The 20,115-nt window shown below is 39.2% G+C and overlaps 1 protein-coding gene across 1 annotated transcript; it reads right to left on the bottom strand.

Moving 5' to 3' along the window:
* Positions 1 to 908: 908 nt before the first annotated feature.
* On the bottom strand, positions 909 to 19,954 carry DSCC1 (DNA replication and sister chromatid cohesion 1). Its single transcript, XM_004480740.5, has 9 exons — positions 19,386 to 19,954; positions 15,389 to 15,557; positions 13,229 to 13,363; positions 11,885 to 11,975; positions 9,141 to 9,279; positions 8,604 to 8,656; positions 8,069 to 8,223; positions 4,585 to 4,733; positions 909 to 2,084 (listed from the first exon to the last, which is right to left on the bottom strand). Exons 1-9 carry the CDS (start codon positions 19,565 to 19,567, stop codon positions 1,976 to 1,978), a joined length of 1,182 nt encoding a protein of 393 aa, XP_004480797.2. The 5' UTR covers positions 19,568 to 19,954; the 3' UTR covers positions 909 to 1,975.
* Positions 19,955 to 20,115: the final 161 nt, after the last annotated feature.

Consider the following 20,115-nt stretch of genomic DNA (forward strand, 5'->3'; position numbering starts at 1 on the left):
GGCCCCGCTGGATCCGCCACCGCCACTGCCTCAAACTCGCTTCCCCGACGTGGCTTCACTCCCGGGTAGAGTGGCTTCCTCGCTTGCCGGGGGGGGGGGCGATAGGACATTACCGGTCTAGGGCACCTCACTCGTCCCGCTCCCCCACGGTCCCGACGGTCACGCCCCGTGGCCGAGGGTTCCTCGGCACTCAGACCCGGCCCCACTGGATCCTCCACCCCAGCTGCCTCAAACTCGGCATCCCCAACGCGGTTCCACTCAGCCGCCTCTTCCACGCAACCGCTCAGTGACTGACAGCAGACATGTTGCAGGACACCTTTATCCTCAACGTCAGCGGAAGTGAACGGCTGCGGAGGCGGAACCCGGAAGTTTCGCGTACCTGGGCGGGGCTTACGGGATTTGGGTGGGCTTTTTTGTTTGCCTTCTAAAACGCATTTGATTGGTGGGAAGGACGAGCTTTGTTAAATTCAAAACAGCGGAGACAGATATTCAGTGGGTGGCGCGAGAAGAGCAGGAAAAAAAAAAGGAATATTAAATTTTAGTAGAATTAAGGCCCAGCACAGTACATTCTGAAATGCGGTGTTTGCAAAGAACAAGTTATAAGCCGAGGCCAGGGCCTGGGGATGGAGACGGAGACGGAGGTTCTCCAAAACAAGGCTCTCCCTTGCAGTGTAAACAGACAACAGAAACTCGGTGGGCTCAGTGATTTAAGGTGTAAAAAAAATGTGATTAGACCCCAGGCAGTCTGTCAAATTCCAGAGTCCTCACTAGGCACTGCTGCCCCAGTATTTATTATATTTTTTAAAATTCTTGCACATAATCCATATAAATGCAGGACGGGGTGGGGGTGGGAGTGGGTTATATGGGAAACTCTTACATTAAAAAACATAAAAAAACAAGAAACAACATTCCTTGTGATCTATTAACTTTAATAAAAAAATTTTTTAAATATTCTGTTAAAAATAAAATAAAATAAATGCAGGACAAATACATTTATTGAAAGACAGGATAAATATTTTGAAGCCATCCTGTTTATATTTCATGTGAATGAGAAACAAAACAGTTACACATTTTAGTAACAGTAGAAACCTGGATAATTAATCGTGGACTATCCATTATCATTTTTTTAACCTTAAATCAGATTTAACCTTGGCCTACCTCCTCCCAACTGTCCTAGTACTGAAGATGAACCTAGTTAAAATTAATTTGAACACTGGTCTAAGCCAAAACAAATTAGAAAAAATGAAGATATAAAAGAACGTTATCAAACATTACAAAATCAACTAGAAATCACTTGAAGTTGTCTAGTGTTACTTCTGCCACTATTCTCCTTTAATAGGATTGTAAGTTTTCTATTAGTATTCTTCACATAGGATTGAGGATCAAACCCATTTCATCTCAATGTGCAGGTCTACACCAACCAAATGAACAGAGAAGGAATTACCAAACCAATTTCATGAATGCAAACACAACTAAAAGAAATAACTGATTGCCTCTAGTGACTTTACAATTTGGTAAAGGGTTGAAAGTGGACAAGGACTCACTCACTTGAGAAATGACATGTAAGTGAATAAATAATCCTCTTCTATAAAACTATTACTTATTAATTCTCTAAAAGAACACATATGTATTAATGATTAAACATCAAAGCCAATTAAATAGTACCTTGAATATCATAAAAACCAAGTTTTTCTATAAATACAACCATATACATTTCAGAGATCTACTATATATAGGAAGTAAGTCTTTGTCTTTGTTTACATTGTGTACATAATACAAACATAACTTGAAAGATATAGAAATATCTTTTTGTACTTAAGACATGAGTAGAAGTTTCAAAATGCTTAAGATGTGAACAGTGCCTTAAAGACCAAATTTTTTAAAGCCAGGAATATAAATACATAAAAAAGTATTTTTCTTATTTCCACCAACTTCATAAAGTAACTTTAGTCCCAAGAAAAAGATGGGTTTTTTTTTAAGAAATGGATCTTCTTGAATTATAAACTTTAACACCATTTTGCATCGAAGAACGAGAATATTTAGTGAGTAGTGCACCTATAGTTTGCTTCTCTCCACATAAATCTCTGTGGGGGGAAAAATAAATAGCATTAATATTTTAAGGAACATAAATATAATATTCACAATAATGGTTATTCTTTATCTGTCTGTCTCTAAATCCATCTTTCCAACAAGCATAGGGTATATGTTTGGGAGAGATAGGTGAGGAAAGGTTACTAAGCTTCCATTGAACTAGGTACATTACATATATTATCTCATATAATCTTGACAGTAACAGTATGAGCAATATGTTGTTTAACCCCATATTAGATCTGAGGAAACCAAGGCTCAGATAAGTTGAATAAGTTAGTACTTATTTACAGGTAATAGATGGCAGAGCCAAATTTTGTAGCCACGTCTGTATGAGTTTAAAATCCATGTTATTTGCATTATATCATACAGTCTCCAAGTTAGAAACACTAGTAATGTGATGCAATGGGATCTGGATTCACAGAACCTGGATGCTGGGCTAACTGTGTGAGCTTGTGGAGCTCACATACTCTCCACAACCTCAACTCTAGCTTCCTCTTCTGTACTTCAAAGAGATGAATATGGCTAGCACATCATGACAGAAAGGAAGGGTAGAAGGACATGAGCTGCAGGAGGAGGCAAGGACCAGATCATATCAGGCCTTAAAGGATATGGAAAAGAGTTGGGCTTTAATTCTAAGTGTAATGGAAAGTGACTAAAGAGTTTTAATTAATGCAAAAGCATAATGTTATCTAAATCTTAAATAATGGGGGCAATAAATGGATGATTATGGAATTTGGGTAATGGGTACATGGAGAATTCATTACATCCTCTTTCAAATGTTTAAAATTTTCCAAAAAATAAAAGAATTAAAAATAAATATAATTTTCAAAATAAAAAGGGGGAGGGGCAAAAATAGAAGCAGGGAGAATAATCCAGAGGCAAGTTAAGAGATAATGTGGTTTAGAATAGGGTGATAAAAGTTAGACTTAATTTTTTTTAAATTTCTGCCTGGGAGGTATGACAGGAGAGAGGGGCAAAGGAGTAAACAATGTACAGTAGGAGCTAAGACCTAGAAAGAGACATACCATGGAAGCCAAGCTGGGTAAAGAACAAGAGGGCATGGAAGAGATATCAGTCACAGTAAGAAACTGATGGTGGCAGTGGACTTGAATTCCTGAAAGCAGTGACTTCAGGGCTAATGTTTTTCTTCTGCAATCTGACTTCTACCAAAATGTTAAAAGTGAAGGTGTTAGAGTAAGACAGCAGAAAAGGTAGCAGGTGGCAATCAGAGAAAGATGCTTGCCATAGAGTCAGTGGTGTACATAGTTTGCCCCTTAGAAATTTTGTGATTTTGCAGGGAGGAACGCAGAGAAGCAGTTTAGAAGCAATACTCAGGAATAAAGATAACATACAGTCCATCTCCAGTACCAGTAACTTGTGAAGAATATTAGAGAAAACAGCCAGCACTTAAAAGTTTCAAAGCAAGCAGTATCTTCAGGGAATACTTAGAAGTTATATTCTACTTATAAATCTAAAGCCCTATGCCACTCCTTCTAAAAATACAAATAACCCTTATGGCACTTTGAGATTATTTTTATGAATCCCAAAGAGAGAAATATTATGTTTGTAAACTATTCCTCTATGTATGATACCCTTTGACTGCCTTAAGTTCAGTTGAGGGGACTTTGATTAGATTACTTGATAAATTGCTTTAGGGCTTCTCTTTTTCTTGATTTGTTTGCGGGCTTTTGATTGGACTGGCAGTGAGGCATGACTCAGGCTGAGTCTCCACCCTCTTGCTGGGTCTGATATAAATGGGAGACCCATGGAGGAAAAGGGAGCTCTGCCATATTTGACCCAGACATGGGAGAGAGAAAGAAAGCTGCTATAGTATATACATATTTTTTTAATTTATTTTTTTTATTTCTTTCCCCTTCCCTGCCCCCCTCCTTGTCTGCTCTCCGTGTCTATTCCCTGTGTGTTCTTCTGTGTCCACTCGCATTCTTGTCAGCAGCACTGGGCATCTGCATCTTTTTGTTGAATCATCTTGCTGTATCAGCTCTCCATGTGTGTGGCGCCATTCCTGGGCTGGCTGAGCTTTTTTCGTGCAGGGCGGCTCTCCTTGCAGGGTGCACTCCTTGCGTGTGGGGTTCCCATACACGGGACCACCCCTGCATGGCAAAGTGCTCCTTGCGCGCGTCAGCACTGTGCATGGCCCTGCTCACCACATGGGTCAGAAGGCCCTGGGTTAGAACCCTGGACCTCCTATATGGTAGGCAGAGGCTCTATCAGTTGAGCCAAAGCTGCTTCCCTATAGTATATTGATCCTGCCATGTGAGAGGATTGCAGGAAAACGGAAGCCCCTGGACGCTCAGAGAGAAAGCATCTCTCTTGATGCCTCCATTTGGACATTTCTCAGCCTGGGAACTCTTTTAAGTGTTTACCCCAAATAAATCCCCATTATAAAAGCCTAGAGATTTCTGGTACTTTTTATCAGCAGCCCTTTGGCAAACAAAAACAACCTTCAAAACCCATTTCTAAGAAATTACTTACTGAATATATGGAGCAATATCTTCTTCTGTCCACTTCTCCCTTAGAGAGAATAAACTACTAAAACGTTCTTGATTATCCTCAGGTAAGTCATCTACTTTCAGCAAAAATATGATTTCTGGTCTCGAGTTTCTATCCACCAGTGCTAAACCCTACAGGGAACAAGAGGAAAAAGGGCAAAGAAATGCTCTAATTTTTAAACATAAATTATTCTTTTACCTTTAGGCTTACTTTAGCCTAAGGTATTTAAAATATCACCTACAGGGGAGCAGATGTGGCTCAAGCAGTTGGGCACCCACCTCCCACATGGGAGATCCTGGGTTCGGTTCCCAGTGCCTCCTAAAAGAAAAAGCTAGCAGACAGCGAGCAGACAGTGAGCAAAGAGCAACAAGCAATGAGCAAAAACAACAAGCAAACAAGGAGCAAAAATAGCAAGCAAAAACAAGTAAACAAACAAGAGCACCATCTCCGGGCAGGGGAGGGAATATATCACCTACACAAAATTTAGAAACTTCCCAGAAATTAACAATAGCCCTTTTCATAAATAAAAGCTCCTTCATACAGTGAGGACATTTCCTTTTCTCTTCTGAAATTTGGTTTTTACTATCACCAGTTTAGTAAAACTGTTCTAGTTTTAATGATCACAATAACCTGTTGTTGCCAAATCCAGTCAGCTCTTTTCTTTTCTTGAATCCATCGTGCTAGGTCTCTGGAGTTTTTTGTTTGTGGGGATTGCTCCTTCCTCCATAAATCTCTCTCCTTTTATAGCAGCTCTAACATTGCTCTCTCATTTTTTTAACCATGCCTCTATCTCAGGGATTCTTAACCTTTCTTGTTCCAAGGACTCCTTTGCCAGTCAGATGAAAACCACTGGCCCCTTACTAAGTCTGCGCTATACTGTTTATTATTTAATAAATATATCACACCCACACCAAAATGTCCTGCATGAATAATGTTTTTTTTTCAATTCAAGCTCACAGACCCCTGGATAAAAACCCCTGCTCTATCTTGATCCTTCTATTCATTTTGCTGTCACTCTCTGGGGTGACCTCATCTAAGCCCTTGGATTTAACTAAAACTTACTCACTAATGATTGTAATATTTGTAGCTTTAGTTCAGATCTTTCTTTCGAGCACCAGACCTCTATATCCAAATCGATCCATGAACTCATTGTGTTTTTCACCCCAATCTGCTCTAGTTCCACTATCTTAGGAAACAAGATGTCGCTCACGTAACATTTTGTTCATGCCTTTCCCACTGTACACATTGCTCTATATTTTAAGAACAGATTTATACAGATAATATATAGTCCACTTGCCAATCCCAGGCTACATCTGAACAGCCTGAAAACACCCAGTGTGATATTTTCTCCCCAGCACCTAGCACGGTACCTAGACATAAAAGGAACTCTGTAAATGTTGAGTAAATCCTTTCATTTAACAAATATGTATTGTGCATATACTAACTGCCAGGCACAATGCTAGATATTGGCATGCAACAGTGAAAAAAAATGATATCTAAGTGGAGAGTGGGAGCCACATGTACAGTTTTTGCTTTGTTTTTGTAAGAGGATGTATTTATTTACATCTCTTATTTCCTTTATACAACCCTGCATGTTAAATAATAAAATTTTCCAAGAAACCAGATAGTTTTAAATTATTAAAATAACAAAGAAAATTTTCATATTAAGATTTTTATTTACATGAATTAAGAGCTTTCAGCTTTCGATAGTTTTTTTTTTAAACTAAACAACACAACTAAAAGCTCTTATTTAGACCTTATATCTTTTTCAAAACCTTTTAGTTAAGAAAATTACGCTTAGTGACATCTTTTCAGATTAATATTTTAGCACACTTATAAATGTGAACCTGTTTCATAAGAGATTCACATTTTGTCTGCAAGCTGAACCTATGTGACATGTTCTGGTGGTAAAGAAAGATATTTTTGGATAACTTATTTAAATTGCTTGCTTAAAACTTTCTGGAAGCTTTCTACATCAGTCATACAATTGCTTATCAATTGTGTGTATATTCTGAACACACATTAACTCTATGAAGTTGGAGTTATTTCCAGTTTACCTAACTCTGAAAAGGGACTTATATGGCAATCAGAACTTCACTGGGGCAGATAGGCTGTTCTTAAAGCTGGTCCATTCCTATGGGTATGAATGTTTTGTGGGTGGATCTTTTGGTTAGGTTACTTTTGTTTAGGATTAAGCATCTTAATCCTCTTACTGAAGTCCTTTATAAATAGGATGAATACAAAGAGAAAGGGAGAGAACCATGGAAGCAGAGAGAGAAAGCTGGAAGCAAGAAGCTGAAGCAACAAAACCCAAAGAGAAGAGAGAGCCCAGGAGATGCTGCCATATGCCTTGGCATGTGACAAAGGAGTCCAGGATTGCTGGCAGCCAGTTTTCAGAGAGAAAACATTGCCTGATGATGCCTTGATTTGGATGTTTTTACAGCCTCAGAACTGTTAAGTTTGCAAGGAAATAAATCCCCACTGTAAATGCCAACCCATTTCTGGTATATTGCATTTTGGCAGCTTAGCAAACTGAAACACCCATAATTAAACATTTTTTCAAAACTAAATATTTAATTATAAACAGTGGTAAGTGCCATGAAAGAAAAGTACAGGGTGCTATGGGAAAATAAAACAGGAGCCTTTTTTAGAGGGGACAGTGAAGGAAGGCCTCCTTGATGAAGTTACTCAAAGATGAGTAGGAGGTGGTGAAATTAGGAAGATCATTCTAGAACAAAAAGTCCATGAGAAGGTCCTGAGGTAGGAGAGAGTTAGATGCTTTTGAAGAACTGAAAGAAGACTGCTATGCAGTGAACAGGATAGAAAGTAGCATGAGATCTTGTAGGCCGTGATATGAATATTGAATTTTAAATCTTAAGTGAATGGACAACCATTAAAGTGTTTTAAGTTGGGCGTTTACCTAATGAGACTGGCATTGTATAAAGATTGTTCTAGCAGCACCTCAGAGAATGGATTAGAGATGGGCAAAATGACAAGTACAAGGGGAATGCTTAGGGTTGCTGTTGATGTAGAGGCAGAGGATAATGGTCATTTAACTAAAATGGTGGAGGTGGAAACAGAAAGAAGTGGCACAAAATGAGATACACTAGGTTGGAATGGGTGTTAGCTATAAATAGGCCCAAGAATCTCAGGCAAGCGATGGTAATGTTCTAAAACCAAATTAAAGCAATGGTTGCATAATTCGCGATGGTAATGTTCTAAAACCAAATTAAAGCAATGGTTGCATAATTCAGTAAATTCACTAAGATCATTTTTCAAAGGGTGAATTTTATGGCACATAAATTATATCTATTTATTTTTAATATAGGACTTTTGATGGGTTGCATTCCTGATGCGTGGGTAGGAAAATAAATTGGCTCCAAATTCAGCTCCAATAAAAGTTTCATTTCACCTAGTAATTAATGATAACCCATGAATTAATGCAGTGATCAATGTATGCTACTACCTTTAGCTGATCAAGCCTAGTTATCATTCCTTCAGGAACACTCTGCTGCCACACTTCCTGAAACTCAGCAAGGTTGAATTTCACTGCATTCTGAAGTAGCATTTGTGCTGTTGCTCTGCATATTCTATCAGCACTCAATTCAAAATAAACTTCACCTAAGAAAAAGGAATCAGATAGTTTATATTGTTATCTTATAAGTAAACATGGTCATGTTTCCTTTTCCTCAATGCAACTACTCAGAAGGAATTATATTCCTCAACTTGGCTCCCTTTAACCTACAGATTTCTTATTTTTATTATATTTACACTTCAGAAAGGCACTACCAGTTTTAACATATAAGAGTTAAAATACGCATTAGAACATTGTGGTGGCTTGGAGCTGTGTAACCCACTCCCCGCCACCCCGGCAAATATGTTCTTAATCTTAATTCATTTCTATGGTATGAACCCATTGTAAGTAGGACCTTTTGATTATTAAGTGGGACTTATTTATTTTAGCTGCAGAGAAACTAAAATAAATACTTTTCAAATCTTACCTTCATCTATGTATTTCTTTCCATAACATTTAAGACAGTGTTCTATCATTTCCCTGCAAAACATAAAACATCAATTTAAAAAGTTATCAATATTTTTACACACTGTATTTTAAATCCAGTGCTTCCAACTAGATTTTTAAAAATATAAATTTGACACTTGAAATACTAAGTGTTTTGGGTCACCAAATAGGACTTTATTTAGATTAGGAATTAACTAAAATGTACTGGGAAGCTAAACATTTTTATATAAATTTTGTGAGCATAAGTTTATTATAATATAACTCCAATATATAAATTATTCCTTTATATTTTTAATAAATTATTTATTTATATTTTTAATGGGGGGAAGGGGAGAAGATAATGGACATTTATTGACCCCAGTGACAAAATTCCCAAGTCCTTTTCAGATTGTGTATTTCCAACATTTCTATAAGATATCAAAATACAAATAATCTATGCCCTGGATTTGGTTCTAGTCTGGGAAATAATTTTTTCTTCTTAAGAAAATCTGGATGGATAAGTAATTAAAATACATACTCTGGTTCCAATGGTCCAAGTTCCTGAAGGCAGGTATTCAAAGGAACTTTACTAAAAGACCAAGATTCAGAATCCACAAGCTGAGTTACATGATTCAGAAGTTTCAGTTCATAATCAAATTCAAGAATCCTCCAATAACCTACAAATTCCAAAATTTATATTTACCAAAGCATATTTTAAACAAACTAATTGGCTAATAGATTGATAAAGTAGACCATCTACAAAAAAGAAAGATTAAAAATCTTAGGTTTCTTTAAATGATGCTTCTTTTTATACTTTTTCCACCCAATTATTTTAAATTGTGTCTTAAAGGAGATCAGGTGGGTTTTTTGTTTTTTTTGGTTTTTATTTCTCTATCCCCACCCCCTGCCCTGGTTGTCTGTTCTCTGTGTCTGTTTGCTGCTCTTCTTTGTCCGCTTCTGTTATTGTCAGCGGCACGGGAATCTGTGTTTCTTTTGTTGTGTCATCTTGTGTCACCTCTCCGTGTGGGCGGCACCATTCTTAGGCAGGCTGCACTTTGTTTTGCGCTGGGTGGCTCTCCTTTCAGGGCGCACTCCTTGCGCGTGGGGCTCCTCTACATGGGGTCACCCCTGTATGGCACAGCACTCCTTGCACACATCAGCACTGTACATGGGCCAGCTCCACACGGGTCAAGGAGGCCCGGGGTTTGAACCATAGACCTCCCATGTGGTAGACAGATGCCCTAACCACTGGGCCAAGTCTGCTTCCCAGATCGGGTGGATTTTAAAGAGTAATTTACATATGAATAAGTTTGATTTTTTCCCCCCAAGTGCTTTGATATTCATTATCGCACAGTAACCTTGACATTCTAAGTGGAAGTGTAGAAACCTGCAGGAGGTATAGTCATTTCATTAGCGCATCATATAAAAGAGGTGAAGGTCATAGGTTCACTATGCTACAAGGTTATCTACACCGTACTGCACCATGACAGTTCCTAACTCTCAGACAGCTGAGGTATCCCCATGCTTTTAAAGAAGTCCAGCTCATTCAAGAGACAATAGCCTCAGAGGTACAAGATGGACCAGTGGAAAATTAAAGACTGAGCATCAAGACACCCTCCTCTAATTCCTATGGAAGATTACAAAATGCCATTTTTATAATCCTTGGTACTACCAACACTCCTGGAGAAACAAATCAAGTACACATGCACCATTTCTAAGGAAAAATGTTTCTATCCTTACTCTGAAAAAATAAAGGCAACATTAAAAAGTAGGATGCAGGAAGCAATGTGGCTCAACCAATTGGGCTCCCATCTACCATACAGGAGGTCCAGGGTTTGATGCCCAGAGCCTCCTAGTGAGGGCAAGCTGGCCTACGCAGAGTGTTGACCCACAAGGGAAAGCTGCCCCACGCAGGAGTGCCGGCTGACATGGAGAGGTGGCGCAGCAAGATGACGCAACAAGAGACACAGAGGATAGAAAATAAGACATAGTAGAACAGAGAGTTGAGAGTAATCGCCTCTCTCCCACTCTGGAAGGTCTCAGGATCAGTTCCTGCAGCCACCTAATGAGAATACAGGCAGACACAGAAGAATGGACAGAGAAAGCAGACAAAGGAGGGGAAGAGAGGGAGGTGGGGATATAAATAAAATAAATCTTAAAAAAAAAAAGTAGGATGCATGATGTATGTAAAACCAAAGAAGACAGAAGGAATAATCTATGTGCCACCCCACAAAAATGTTATCCAACCCCATGCAATAAGTGAATAATCCAGAAGGCTGCATTAAAATCCATTGTTTGGTTTGCTTGTGTGTGTTTTTTGTTTTATTTTATTTTGTTTTTACTTATAACATTCATTGTCTCCACCTACCAGAGTCTGGAAGCAAGTATTCTTAATTGAAAACTTTATTTCAGATGCTTAGGAAGCATCTCAGAGAACCACAACAAAGAGCTAAGTGCTTGCGTTAGTTCTAAAGTTACAGGCAATTTCTTTACACAGCAGAATTTGCTACATTTGAGTTAAGGTCTCACAAAGGCTAATCTTGCCTGGAAGACTGTGAGCAAATCAAACAGTACATCAACTTATCCATGCTGATTTCCTCTGTCTAATACTTGGGTATAGAATTAAGGTACTTTTCTGCACAAGCCATACTGGGCTGAAAAAACTTTTGTAATCATCCATTTAAGTATAACTGCCAGCCCAGATGCTGAAAACACCATTTCAACTACAGGCCAGAGGACAATGAAAACATCAAAGAAGGGTGTGCTGGGCTTCTCCATCAATTGGAGACCAATATACACCACCATTATCTTTTACACAGTCTTATTGTGTAAATTACTTAGGGCATATTCAGAAATACACTAAGACTCATCACAAGAAGAAACAAAGTCCCATCTTTGTTTTGTACAATGAAGTTAGTTAACTCTGAACCAAGAATTCAAGAGTCACTAACTCAATATGTAACTCTGGGCAAGTCAGTCCCTCTCCTAGGCCTTGGTTTCTTCATCTAGTAAAAAGTATGAAAGGGTGAGACTACCCAATTTCTAAGAACCCTTCTCGTTCTAACATGCTTTTTCTAGTACCACTTAATCCAAAGAAAAAGACCTTTATAAGGAGTGGTTAAAGTCACTGGTTGACCTCCTGATCTAAAAATGATCACATGTAGTTTCTACCAAGAGCCAAATTACAAATATCAGCTTTGAGCCCAAAAGAAGAAAACCAAAACCTTCTCTCATATGATGCCCTATTCCATCACGATTAATAAACAACAGTAAGAATGCTACCTTCAATCTCGCAGGCATTTAAAACTTGTAATTGGGTCATTATTTCTTCCTCGCTTGCCTGAATTTGACCAAGCAAATCTTCAGTTGTATACTGAAACAGAAGAAATATTTTTAAGGCCTGTGGAGTATAATTTCTTTTAAATTTCCTGTTGCATTTAGGGGAATAAATGCATAGGATAGATTAATGCAATATTTATCCACTAGCTCAGTTTTTCTTTTGCTAATGTGTAAAGATTACTATAAGAAATCAATGGTGAAAAAGGAAACTCGAATACAGATATGGTCCTCAGAATGCCAGTAGAGCTCAATAACTTTTTTTAAATCTTAACTGTGAGAACATCTATATAATACAAAACTTCCCATTTTAACTACTATCATGTGTACAATTCAGTGATATTAATTATATTCACCATATTGTACTACCAAAACCACCATCTGTTACCAAAATTTTATCACCCCAAACATACACCATATTCCCCAGTCCCACCCCCATCCCCCATTCAGCCCGATAACCTGCAATAGACTCTTTGTCCCTATGCACTAGTTTATTCTAAGTATTTCACATCCATAAAATCATTTAGTATTTGTACTTTTGTGTCCAGCTTATTTCATTCAACATGATTTCTTTAGGGTTCATTCATGCTGTAGCATTATCAGAACTTCATTCTTTTTTATGGCTGAATACTATTCTATTACATGTATATACCACATTTTGTTTATCCATTCATCCACTGATGGACACTTGACTTGCTTCCACCTTTTGCCTATTGAGAGTAATGCTGCATGAACATTAGTGTACAAATATCTGTTTAAGTCCCTGCTTTAAATTCTTGGGATATAATTTTTAATTACATTAAAAACTTCTCAATTCTTCACTTGGTTTAAAAGTATTCTTCCTTACCTTCAGGAATCAGTTTTGACATGAGAAGAATAAGAGCATTTTGCATTTTCATAATGCCTTCTCTTAAGAGAGCCAAATTCTATTTTTAATTTAATAAAAATGAATTTTACATCTAAAAACCTGTAATTTTATAGTTAGGAACATGAGAAGCTTTGAACTACATTACTATCACATGATATTTAGAATTTGCTTTCAAATAATCTTGAAAAGGAGGGAAAAAGTGTGGATGGGGGACAGGGGAATAGACAAGACTGGCAAATATTGATATTCAAACTAAGTGATGAATATATTAGGTTTATTATAGTGCTTTCTCTGTTTTGAGATATATATGAAATGTTTAAACATAAACTTGAAAAAGTAAGAGTGTTGCCATTAAGGTATCCCTAAATATAGTTCTATTTTAAAATCCTGAATTTAAAAATTAAAAAAAATAATAGTCTTACTTTTGAGCGATTTGATTCCAATTCTTTTTGACTATCAGGTCCTTCATAGGTATTCTCCATCAAAAGCTTCTTCAACTTCTTTAACTTAGGTCTACATCTTCTTAATTCCCAATAATTATTAGAAAAACCAAAGATCTAGAAATTACAAATATATCAGACCCCCTTAAGGACCACTCTAAACGAACATTTCATGCAAAATTCCAACTTAACCCACTTCCTCGCAACAAGAAGTCAGGAAAGAGAGCCAAGCTATTCTACTTTCTGTTGGAAAAGCACCCATCTAGCCATCTCAAGCAGATGAATGGGCACCTTCAGGAAATATCTTTTCAAACACCAGTTAAGAACTGCCAACATGAGAACCAATGATTGAACTACACAGCTGAAGTGTACTCTGGAAACTAGAGTATGCCCAGAAAATAATAATCAGAATGGTGATTAATTCTGGAAACCAGAGGGAAACAACTGAAAATGAGTATTTAGGCTGAAGAACAGAAAATAAAGATGACTCGTTATAATATCTTCAAATAATGAAGGGATATAAAAAGGAAGAACCCTTATTCTGTATTGCACATGTCAAAACTAAGCAGAAGTTAAGGGACAGAGACTTCTAGGCAATGCAAGAAACAGTGAGAGTTCCGTCACTAGAAGAATTCCAGTTGATAAAGGCCAGATGGTGGATAAATGTCCGTTACCCACCTCTGTACCTTCGGACTTGTGCAGTGCCTGGTAGTTAGTAGGTGCTAAGTGTTTTGTGAAACTGGGTTATCTCTGGAATACCTTTCAACTCCAAAATGGAATGACAAAGAATGGTTCTATATACAAATTAGTGTAAGACTTGTCCGGCAAGACCAGATCCAGAGCCCAAAAGAGATGCCTACTAAAGGAGAGCTGACAGACCAAACAAGAAAGTTTGATTTTATCCATAATTTATAAACCGGCAGCCTACTGGCTGCATTCATTGTGTAGATGTTGGTGTGCAGGTATGTATGTGCTTGGGGAAAGGGAAGTTTAGCTTAGCATTTACATTACCTACAATGAAAAATTTAAAAATTTCACTCCAAAAATCTAAATTTTAAGCTTTCCTTGGAATAAAGAAACCAGAAGCTCTAGTTGGGCCCACTTTATTATAAGGCAACAGAATAGTGGCCTCCCCTCTACTTGGGATGTGTGCTCTCCAATTTGCCATAGATCCCACACTCCCTATTACTCCTGACTCTGGATATCCACTACCATTTATCAACCCCAACCTGCTTTGCTCATATGCATTCCTTACCTAGCCCTGGTAGGCATCTGACATGCACCCACAGATTAAGATTGTGTTAGTAAGTCTTTGATAAATCTTACCCAGTCTCAACATACAGGATTCACATTGACACAAATAAGAGCTCAAAAGCCTTTACCGATATTGTTTTACCCTCACAAAAACACGTATGAAACAGACAAGAGATGAGAAAAAATATTATCTTTTACAAAAGGATGGTCTGCCAAGATTTCTAGGTAATTACACTGAAGGACTTATAATTCTATAAAACCAAAATACATTTACTGAAAGTCCTTCTGTTCTAGTAACATCATGTCAATCACTGTAGTTTTCCAGCATTTTCCCATCTTCCTACTCAACTTCTATTTTTAAGGAAGTAGTTGGTCTTGATCGTTATGTGTGTAACAACCTGGACAGGATAGAGACTTTAATTTGGTAACTGCCAACAGTATGCTCTAAAATAATTAGGAATTTATGAGGCTTGGCCACAGATATTTACTGTACTAAACCAACTTCAAAGCAAAGAAACACACTTCCCTAAAAAACTCGAATGTCTTCATTTCTCTACCTCCTAAGCATTATCAAATGCACTAGTTAAGGTTTAAGGGAATCTCCTTTCAAAACATGCATAGAGAAATTTACAAAAATAGGTAAAATTTTTAGGTTACCTAATAGGAAATCTTCTTTATAGAACATAGTCAACTTACCTAGGACACAAAAATAAAATTGGGAAAAGAGAGACAACTTCAGAAAATTGTTGACAATTTTCAAATTTCATTAGAGAAGTTTTTAGATTCCCCATGATTATACATTTCATACGTAAAGTTTTTAACTAAAGGCAAGATCAGCACATGTCCATACTTTCATTCTTATGTAAGTCAGGAGACAGAAAACAGTACCTCAGTGTGAATAATGTTATTGGGGGTCTCTTCCACCTTCAGCTGGTCTGGGGTTTTACAACCAGGAATAAAAAGCAACATATTTGAGGTGTCCGCTATTTTTAAGTCATATGTTTTATCTTTACTGCATAGCACAGCCTGCTCATCTTTATCACCACGAATCACAAGACTGCAAGAAAAGGAGAAAAGATATGGTTTATTAAGACTTCATTGGACAGCTTCATTATAATCAGTACCCAAATCCTCTAGGCTTGCAGAATTTAAGTCTTTTTTTTTCTTTCATTTCAGCCATTTTTAAGTGTACAATTCAGCGGCATTACATTTGTAATGTTGCAGGCACCATCAACACCATCTGTTACCAAAACTTTTTCATCACTCTATACTCATTAAGCAATTACTCTCCCTCTCCCCCTATCTCTAATCTACTTTGTGCCTCTATGAATATACTTTTTCTAGATACTTTATATAAATGGAATCGTGTCTTTTGTGTGTGGCTTACTTCACTTAGCATGTTTTCAAGGTACATCTATGTTGTAGCATGAATCAGAATTTCCTTCCGTTTTATGAGTGAATAATATTCAGTATCTGTATGCACAGAATTACATCTTATTTATTCATTCATCAGTTGATGACTCTTGGGTTGTTTCCACCTTTTGGCAACTGTGAATAATACTGAGGTAAACATTGGTGTATGAGTATCTGAGTCCTCTTTTCAGTTCCTTTGGGAACATACCTGGAGGTGGAAGTAAGTTATGAAGCTGTGCCTGCCCTACTCTCACGACTATTACCTAGTGATGGGACCCACAGAGTAAGCACTTGTTTGAGTGAGAACCAGAGGGCACCAGGTGCCTCACCAAGGAAAAATAACACAGGCAAGGGAGAAAAGAAGAGGCAAAAACGTCACCACATGGTATCTTTGTACAAACTGCTAGGAGGAACAGACTTGCAGTGATGGAAGCTGGCCTCTGGTCCACAAATAGTTTGTAAACTCCTTGGAAAGCTTATAATCTCCCTTTTAGTAGCTAGAAATTTAGAGTAGTTGCAATTTGTAGGAATGAACTCGAGAGCTGAAAATATTGTGACATATTTGGGAACTCTGATAACTAGCTGTAATATAGCATTGTTTTGTTTTTTTTTAAAGATTTATTTTATTTCTCTCCCCTTCCCCTACCATTGTCTGTTCTGTATCCATTCACTGTGTGTTCTGTGTCCACTTGCATTATCAGGCAGCAATGGGAATCTGCGTCTCTTTTTTTTCCATCATCTTGCTGCATCAGCTCTCGGTGTGTGCTGCACCACTCATGGGTGGGCTGTGCTTTTTTCACATGGGGCAGCTGTCCTTGAGGGGCGCACACCTTGCGCGTGGGGCACCCCTACATGGGGGCACACCTGCATGGCACAGCACTCCTTGAGTGCAGCAGCACTGTGCATAGGCCAGCTTCCACAAGGGTCAGGAGGCCACAAGGATCAGGAGGTCGAACCCTGGACCCTCCATATGGTAGGTGGACACTATCAGTTGAGCCACGTCTGCTTCCCTGCAATATAGTTTTGTGAATTGATTACAATGATACCATAAAACCAGGACCTTGTGGTACACCTGTCCATAAATAAGTGTAGTTCCCCTCCTCCAATAGTGCTATAGACAATGGCACACATGTAGCATGTTTGATTTTCTTTTTTAATGTTTCACATGAAAACTACCTTAATTTCACATGTGTTTCCTTATTGTAAATAAGCCTTTCTTCCTATTTGGAATGCATCCAGAAGCATCAGTTGAGATTTTTCATAATTTTCTAAAACATACTAAAGCAGTACTTCTCAAATGTGTACGTGAGAATCACTTAGGGATCCTATTTAAAAGCAGACTGGGATTCAGTATGTCTAGGATGGGGCTTGGAGAGCATTTCTAAAGAGCTCCCAGATGACAGCCAAACTACTGGGCCTGATAGTAAATGCTTCAGTAGCAAGATCCTTAGAAAGGAAATATGGAAGACTTGGCAAAAGCAGGCCAGGCCTGTTGTAAAAGAGAAATGAAAACCTACATTCCTTCTAAAGGCAGGGAAAGTTGAGGATCTCAAAGTGCTCAAGTGTCCTCCTTGTTTTGTTTTGACTATCACCTAAAAATCAAAGGAGTGCTTCCTGGCCTAACTATCAGCTATGGTGCAAAGAAATTGGAACCTAATGAAATTAAGGCTGCAAAGCTGAAGGAAAAATATGAAAGTATATGTTTACAAACTGGACCAAAGGAAAGACTCTGATGTGGAAAATGGGAGTTTATCAAGGATGAAAAAGCAGGAAGAGGAGGATGAAGGTAAAGAGGAGAACGACAGACTAAAGACTAAGATGTAAATAACTAAGAAATTGGTTCTAGCAGGTTGTCTTGTTTTGTTTTTTGTGTTTTTCAGGGGGGTGTCTATAAAACATTTAATTCTCTTGTACACAACTCCCTTCTTTAGCCAAAAAAAAAAAACCGCAAAAACCTGAAATACAAGGCTCTGTAAACTTTTCTAAAGCTTACATCTTCATTTAAAAGAATAAAATGTTTTCCAGCCTCTAGGTGCTAATAATGTTTATTAAGCCCTAAGTACCTACTTTTTAGCATCCATGTCTACACTGTCCTATCTCTGCTTCAAAATATTTTGTTTATACCAACTCCCCACACACACAAAATATTTTTAACACATTTCCAGGTCCTTCTGGTTTCTGCCAGCTAGATTAACTATAACTGGCATGCTAATGAATGTGAGAAGTCCTCCTTCCCTGAAAGATTCTATGTTGCTGGCAACTGAAGATTGGCTAGTTAAATATAATAGCTTGATGTGTAAAGTATGAAAACTGAAAAGAGGCCAGAAGAGTTCAATTAAAGAAACCTACAAGAAAATTAAATACAGGTTGAGAGAACAATGGCCAGTAAGAGAATCAAGCCAAGCCCTTAACCACTAATTTCCAGGAATTTGGACCAAAGTAAATTTAGAGTGAGACAGTTTAGGATTATTTTAAGAATACCAAAAAGAGAATGATTATGTTTGTAAACTGAGTTATTCTGGGTGTGGTACCCTTTGCATTAAATTCAGCTGAGGGGACTTGGATTTGATTACTTGATAAGATTGCTTTAGGGCTTTTGATTGGACTACCTCAATGAGGTGGGACTCAGGTTGAGTCACCGCCTTGCTGGGCCTGCAATAAATAGACTCACAAGGACAGACATAGCTTTGGACTGCAAGTTTTACCCCAAATAAATCTCCATTATAAAAGCCAACAGATTTTTGGCATTTTGCATTACCAGCCCTTTAGCAAACTAAAACAGAGATTCGATGGTTGTCTACCATCATCAAAATGCCTTCAAAAACCACCTGATCTTTGACCATATTTGTATCCATGGTCCTGCAGCAAATTCCTCCCTGGGCTGGAAATAGAAACAGCTTCAGAGCCCCCCTCAAGAAGCCCCAAGCCCGTTTCTTTGGGTTTCCCCATATTCCCAAGTCTTCAATACACCTTTAAACTTATTCTTAGACGTCTTACCCAATTTTCTGGGGAAAATAAACTAATATCAGAAGGCAAAACTCATATTACCACCATATTTAAAGTAGAATACCAAAGCGTTCTGTGGTGACCCTGGCATCACTGTTTTCGTTTTAATTTTTTACTTATTTTAATTTATTTTTTTTGCATCACTTCACATCTTCAAACCTCACTGAGGTTTTACTTCCTGACCTGTTCCCACTGACACATGCCTCCATGCTCTGGTGGACCTCGCATCTTCATCACCTTAGTCCGGCTAACTGAACGGCCTCGCAGTACCGTCCAGTCCTCGGGGACAGGCCAGCAGCTCGCGGTGTGCCCCCGGCCAGATCAGTCCATCTCGCTGGCCCTGTTCCCTCATCCTGAGTATTACTGCAGATGGAATCAGGAGGCGCCTGGCACGAGCCTGGATGAGCGGCGGGTCCCGCGCACCGCGCCCAGGCCCCGCGCCGCCGACCCTCGGCCCCGGCCTCACCTCTGTCCTGCCTCCAGCTGCTGGCACAGCGCGGGCTCCAGCTCCAGCAGGCAGAAGTCGCCAGCGGCAGCGCCGCTGGCCCCCAGGCCGAAAGCCAGGCAGTGCACGGCCGGAAGCAGCTCGGCCGCGTTCAGCTTGGCGACCTCCAGCGTCGCGTCCACCTCCTCGCGGGTCCTCTTCATCGCTGCGCACGCTGGGGAGGCCCCGGAGTTTAGGGGGCGAGAAGGAAGTTCCCCAAGCAGCCCCGACCGGCGAAACGTACCCAAAAGAGGAGACTCTTTCAAAAGCGCGCCAAGGCGGCGGGGCGTGGAGGCGTGCTTCCGGGGCGGAGCGCGCCGCGAGCGCGTCCAGGAAGGGTCTAAAAGCAGCTTGCGCCGTGTCTTGCGGCTTCGCGGTCAGCTCTCGCACCGCGACCACGATGGAATGGGAAGTCGGCCCTCCGTAAAGTGCCTACGCAGAAGCTAGCCCGAGCAGGCTTGCAGTGGGGTCGGGACGGCCCGCGGAGCCCGTACCAGCCTCTTCCGCTGCTCGCCCCGCACACCCTTCACCGCTACTCCGCTCCCTGTGGTAGGGAGGTGGGTGAGCTATGCCCCCTTCTCCTTTGCACCAAAACAGTCCCATTGTCTACCAGGGGCGCGCCGGTGAGAAGCCTTTTGCATGCACAATTACATAAACAAAGCTTTTAAATTGGACCCTTGTTTATCTCATATTGCAAATGAGGAAGCAGGCT

The sequence above is a fragment of the Dasypus novemcinctus genome, chromosome 14, assembly GCF_030445035.2.
Source record: "Dasypus novemcinctus isolate mDasNov1 chromosome 14, mDasNov1.1.hap2, whole genome shotgun sequence".
Classification (NCBI taxonomy): domain Eukaryota; kingdom Metazoa; phylum Chordata; class Mammalia; order Cingulata; family Dasypodidae; genus Dasypus; species Dasypus novemcinctus.

What these genes read in the sequence shown, in the direction of transcription:
- DSCC1 (XM_004480740.5), bottom strand. Translation starts at nt 19,567, where the DNA reads ATGAAGAGGACCCGCGAGGAGGTGGACGCGACGCTGGAGGTCGCCAAG. An exon ending in ATAACATTATTCACACTGAG is followed by an intron (nt 13,364 to 15,388) that starts GTACTGTTTTCT and finishes TGTAATTTCTAG; the next exon opens with ATCTTTGGTTTTTCTAATAA. An exon ending in CTAGGCTTGATCAGCTAAAG is followed by an intron (nt 4,734 to 8,068) that starts GTAGTAGCATAC and finishes TGTTCCCTGTAG; the next exon opens with GGTTTAGCACTGGTGGATAG.